The sequence below is a fragment of the Lycium ferocissimum genome, chromosome 6 (genome assembly GCF_029784015.1).
Source record: "Lycium ferocissimum isolate CSIRO_LF1 chromosome 6, AGI_CSIRO_Lferr_CH_V1, whole genome shotgun sequence".
Taxonomy (NCBI): domain Eukaryota; kingdom Viridiplantae; phylum Streptophyta; class Magnoliopsida; order Solanales; family Solanaceae; genus Lycium; species Lycium ferocissimum.
In genome coordinates, this window is record NC_081347.1 from 3078516 (window position 1) to 3084710 (window position 6195).

Here is a 6195-nt window from a genome sequence, read left to right on the forward strand (position 1 = left end):
CCATCAATTCCCATATCCGTCACTCAAGAACTTCCAATCACATATTAATTACACTAAATTTTATCTTCTCATGTCTCTTTCCCAGCTTCTCAACAAAATGTCATCAACTCAGGTTGAAGTTATAGACAACCATCGTGAAAATGCTGAAGTATACACTGACCCCTTGATATGCATGCAGAAATGTCTACAACTCCTAGATGAAATCAACTTGCCACGTGGAATCTTCCCATTGGAGGACATTGTGGAGGCCCTGGTCGAAACCATGAAACCGGGTTCATTTGGTTGAAGCAGAAGAAGGAAACTGACCACTATTTCAAGAAGATCAAAAGAACGGTGCCGTATGCTGCTGAGGTCACGTCGTTTGTTGGCCGTCGACTGAAAAATATCACTGGCGTCAAGACTAAGGAGCTCTCTTTCACTGTTAATGTTTCTGATATATGGATTAAGGACCCTAAATCCAATAAAATCACATTTGCCATACCTAGTGGAATTAAAAGGACGTTTCCAGTATCTGCCTTCGAGGAGGAAGAAAAGAAAGAGGAAGAAAATAAGGAGGAGGAGGAAGAAAAGAAAATGGAAGGACATAAGGAGGACGAGAAGGAGAAGAATATACTCTCCTAAAAATAACAATTTTCAAATTATGGGGTAGTATGGCATCCGTAGTCGGAGAGAAAATCACCCTTTTGATTGAACACAAGAAATAACGAAATATTCTTAGAACTTTCCGTTGATACAACATGCTTCTCTCTTATCATTCATTCCTTTTCAGGATTAACATAGGAGGGGGGAAGGGGCCGGGGGTGGTTGTAGGGTGTCTTATCTATGTAATCATCAGTGAAATGTGAATGCGGAAATATGACTTCCTACTCTTTGATCTTTCCTTTACTTCTTTTCACTTTTGGGTGCTAAAGCTAGACAAAATTCAGTTAGTAGTTTTTATTTCGACAGAGTTACGAGAACTAAAATATTCATTAATCATTGAGGGAAGTAGATTCAAATTTGAAGTGAATCAGTTTAATGATAAGAGCATGGAGAGATGCTTATGGTTAAGCTTTTGATTGCTCATTTCACTTCTTCGAATCCATATCTATCTGTGTCTGCATTTCCGTTTTTATTATACAGGAAAAGCAACGACCATCGATCAACGCATAGCTGTCATACATAAGTTATAAAGGTCTGTTGCAGCAAGTGTTTAACTCAATTCTCATTCCGGTGGCTTTTGTTCATTAGACGCACTCAACACAATCACTCACTTTATCAACAGCCACACCAAATATGGATTCCTTCAACAGTTCTCATAATATCTCCAGATTTCGAGGGCTTCTCTCTCCCTTTCATCTCCTCGGTTGGTGATACAATTGAACAATGTAAATTACCTTAAGCATAATTCATGCCGAACTTCAATTGCAGGGGAAGATGGCAAGAAACATGAACAACCACTCTATTTTCCATTCATTCATTAGAGTATTAATAGGCATCATCCATACAATCATAAACGGTAAGAAACTACAACCGGAAAACATAGTAGCACTCAGCAGCACTGAACAGCTCTTCTAGTTAAGTCGCAAGTTTAGCAGTTACACAACTAAGATTGCATGGGTTCACCTTTGGCATGGTAGTAGCTATCTAGCTCCTTGTCAAGATCCTCAGCTGACTTCTCAACACCCCTGTTACTTCCCCTACCACCGCGGCCCCGACCTCGACCACGACCGCCACCGCCACCCCGACCACGCCCAGGTGCATTCCTGAAACCACCACGGCCCCTTTGACTGTACAGAAACACGAAATCCAGGTTAGGCGCATGAAACCATGAAAACAGCTCATGCTAAAGGCTTAAGGACTGCCAAAAACTGGAAGTCAACTAAAGAATAAATAAACTGTCCACGTCAGAAATTTACCTAAAACCCCGACCAGTAAAAGATGTAGTGCCTCCTCTTCCACGAGCTGGGCCGCCCGGCCTGCATTAATCGAAGTACAAATTTTAACTCTCAAATACAAGACAACCCATATCAAGACATTACACCATCAAGCATAGAACGCCCTATAGAAACAAACAAAATCTAAAACAGCAAACATAATACTTTCCAGTCCTATAAACAAAGGAAAACAAATATTGAAACATGAAGCATTTACAGAGAGTACATTAATTGGAGCAGACTCTAGAATCTACAACGCACTACTACAACCACAAGTACATCCACTGCATGAGACTTGGTCACGACAAAAAGTATGATGCATTTACAGAGAGTATATTAAGTATGTAAGCGCACAAAGTTAGCATTCACACATACACATACATGAAACAACAAAATTATTGGTCAAAGAAAGAGATGGCTAATAGATAGACATACGCCATGACAACAGTCCTCCTCCGGTTGGTTCCTCCAACTACATTTACATGAGCTGACATAGGAATTTCTGGGTTGGAACCAACTACTTCAATCTTCATAGGCTTCCCATCCAATTGCACATTGTTATATCTTTTAAGAGCTTGGAATGCATCACTTCTTCTGGCGAAGACCACCTCAGCAGCTCCCTGAAAGTTAAGATAAGATCAACTTTACAATAAAGGACAAAACTAAAACCATACAGACTAGCATCATAAAATCCAACAAAGTCGAGTTTACATATTGAAAACAAATCTGCTAAACTCATACAAAATGAAGGGAAGAATATCTTACAATTGGACATCCATTTTTGTCATAGTGGATTGCATATCGTACTAGTTCTCCAATCTCGGAAAAGAGCTCCTGTGTTTCAAGTCTGGTTTTAACAAATCTTCAAAGACATCTACTGCAAAGGACTGTATAATGTGAAAAGACATGAGATGTGTACCCTTATATCTTCATTAGTCACTCCAATGTCCAAATTGAAGACATATACTTTTGTGCCACTCTCCAACACTGATGATAATCCTGCAGCTCTAAGGCTATCTTCAAACAAACCATTCTGCCATGGCAAATTCTTGGTTCTGCGGAAAGACTGAAGCAAGCATATGCCGGAAAGATTAACAGGTTTGAAAGTAAAAGTCAGCATGTTACCAAACAATAAGATAAATTCACCATTCTTCGACAGTAGATCAATTCATCAAAGTTCCATAGCACTAGCGGTAGTTTCCAGTTAAGTTGGATTGCTCAAAAAATGCACTCTAATAGCAAAAGAGAAGTCAACAATGAAGAATTAAGTGTAGATGGGAGTTAAAGGATTTAACCCACTGCACATCAGGTGGTTAAGCAAAAAGGTAAGAGCTCCAGTTCTGATGTTCAAATGAAGCCAACTTTGCAAAAAACGCCTTGAAATGAGATGGTAACAGAAGATCTTGTCCCTTGGTAGTTCCACAAAATGCAAGTAGAATTCATTAGGACAGCCGCAAACTCCCTCTTTAAACCAGTAATGAGAGAAACTAGAGCGCTGGCTACTAGACAATAAAGATTATAGATGGTTAAGAAAGTTCAACCCTCTTAAGACATTTAGGGGCATTAAAATGTTGAAAAGGCTCTTAAATTTTCAGTTGCCTGAACAGGACCACCTGAATCTCCCACTTATATCAAAATCCATCAGAAACCTTCGAGTAAGGAGTAAGTTGAAATATCATCAACAATTGCACTACAGTTGAACAACTTATTATGACTTAACTGAGATGGCTACCAGACAATAAGGATTATAGATGGTGAACAAAACTCGACCCTCTAGACATTTAGGGGTGTTTAAATGGTGAAACGGCTCTCAAATTTTCAGTTAATGAATCTCGCAAAGACAGCATGCTACAAGGAAGTGATTTGCCTGACCAGGGCCACCTGAATCTCCCACTTATATCAGAAATCCTCGAGTAAGAAGAAAGTTCAAAGATCATCAACAATTGCACTACAGTTGAACAGCTTATTATGGCTGAACCGAAGTGGACTTCTCCTTGGAACCAAAAAAATCAAGAGTCTCTTGTATGTCAACTAAACAAAAGCAGAGAACCTTCAGTTGGGTTCATAAAGCATATCAGATGTGTCTATGAAATCATAAGATTTCCAATAGTTTTAAGCTTGCCTTGGCAATTGTGTGGGCTGATGGCCGAGCATTCACGCCAAGTGGCGCTCTACGAGGAGCTCCTGTTGTCCTTCCACCTCTAAATGATCCACCTCTAAACGATCCCCCTCTAAATGATCCCCCTGCCCCTCTTCCACGTCGGCCCCTGCCTTGACCCCTACCACCCCTCTCATTATTTCTTCTACTCTTTATCATATCATCAAGGGTCATGTCTAGCGAAGCCATGATGATCTATGCAGAACAGGAGAACTTCAGCTAAAAGCCAATCTGTAAGCAAGGACAACAAATCACATTAACAATGATTGTAAAGCAAACATGTTTAACCAAAACAATTAGCAAGAAACAAAGCATTAAAAATACAAAAGAAGCAGACTTCCAATGGCATTTAAACTAGAAACTGTTCCAATAATTAGATAACATAAATATCACACACAGCTCAAAGGAATTACTAATCAACATGGATCTATTTACCAGGAAAAAGAGATCAAACAATTTCAACAGCACAGAAATGATAAATTGGATTCAAAGCATTACACAATCTGTCCTTAAATAACAAGTTCCCATTTCAACAAAAGAAATTCCAATAGCACAAATTAGGTTCCAAACAAAAACAATAACCAAGTAAAAAACAAACATGCCAACAAATGGCGATTGAATCACAACATAACAGGATCTTTACAGCTCTAAAAGCAATTTCAATAACCGAAACATAGGTTATCAAACAAAGCTAATCATTAACTTTCCGCATTTTCAATATAAAAAAACACTATTTAAAAAAAGTACTATCACAATAAAAAAAAATTAATCAAAAAATCAAAAACATAAAAACAAACAACTAAACTATTCTAAAATCAGCAAAAACATAGGTTACAGAATTACGCTAAACATGAACTTTCCGCAGTTTCAATAGCAGCAAAAAAGGAGGGAAAAAACACGATAAAAGGCTTTATCGAGAGATCTGTAGCATAGCAACACACAACGAACAGGCAAACAATTATTGTGCTTTCATAATTAAAAATAAAAATAAAAAATCAATAGTACACCGTTTTCACGCATTATACAAATAGATAAACTAGCAAACAAACAAAACAATCGAAAATAAGAAAGAAAAAAAAAATTATTGAATAACGCTAAACATGAACATTACTTAGTTTTAATATCAAAAAAAAAAAAAAAAAACGAGAAAAAGCTTACCGAGATCTGTAGAGAAACACAACGAACAAGCAAATCTGCAATTCTTCGACGAATAATGAAGAGATTTTTAGGTTTAATAGAGATGAACTTTGATGCTAGGGTTTGTGAGAAAAAAGGTGAATTGGAGAGTATTTTCTACTACTTTGCTTTTGCTTTGTTAACGCGGGGTCTCATTATATCATAGTTGGCGTCAACGATGAGAAGACTTCCTGTGGAAGAAAGTGTATTTGGGCCTTCGGATATAGGCCCAATACAAAGCGTTCTAGCTTGTCTTTAATTTTTGTCCCTGCAGGTCATAAATTTATATTTTCACGTCATAATATGTCCTAAGTTATGTTGGATCCTTTAAATAACTTATACTCCTTTAGGCATAAATTTGATTTTGAAGGACAAAAATTAAAGACCAACCCATTTAAAGGGAAAACAGCGTAGTTTAGTACGTGTGATCTTTGTGGGATTGTTTTTTTTTTTTTTTTTATATTCGGAATGTAATTTTATAGAAGGATATTTTGTGTGGTTGTAGACGATTTTTTAATTATTTATTTAGACATTTAGTGCAGAAGAAAATGTATGGTTGTTTAGGAAATTAAAAAGAAATGTACAGTAGGTGGAGATGTTACTCGTAGTGTTAAAATCATATGATTGGAAGGAAAAAGTGTTATACAACAACAACACAACGTACCAGTGTAATCCTACAAGTGGGGTCTGAAGAGGATAACGAAAGTAGAGATACCGTTTTCAATGGACTCTCGGCTCAAGAAACGAAAAAAATGTTATCCTTGTGTTACGTGATAGAAAGATGTCTACCAAAGTAAAAACGTAAGTTCTATAAAAACAACTATAATACTAATAATGTTATATGGTAGTAAACGTTGAATTTGTTTCCAAATTACGAAAGAGTCATTCATTTTCCGATAAAAAAATAGGAAATTTAAATCGAGAGGGTATAAGACTAATAATGTT

At 37.1% G+C, this 6195-nt stretch overlaps 1 protein-coding gene across 3 annotated transcripts; it reads right to left on the minus strand.

Annotated features, from left to right (window-relative positions):
- Positions 1-1425: 1425 nt before the first annotated feature.
- LOC132058929 (THO complex subunit 4D-like) lies at positions 1426-5388 on the minus strand. 3 transcript variants are annotated; one of them, XM_059451359.1, is made up of 7 exons: positions 5233-5388; positions 4039-4305; positions 2836-2982; positions 2682-2750; positions 2352-2536; positions 1899-1958; positions 1426-1763 (listed from the first exon to the last, which is right to left on the minus strand). In XM_059451359.1, the coding sequence occupies exons 2-7, from the start codon at positions 4261-4263 to the stop codon at positions 1586-1588; spliced, it is 864 nt and encodes a 287-aa protein (XP_059307342.1). In that variant the 5' UTR covers positions 4264-4305; positions 5233-5388; the 3' UTR covers positions 1426-1585. The 3 variants fall into 3 exon arrangements, with proteins under 3 accessions (XP_059307342.1, XP_059307341.1, XP_059307343.1); XM_059451358.1 differs by having other exon boundaries at positions 1426-1769; XM_059451360.1 differs by lacking the exon at positions 5233-5388 and having other exon boundaries at positions 1426-1769; positions 3063-4173.
- Between the last annotated feature and the right edge of the window lie 807 nt (positions 5389-6195).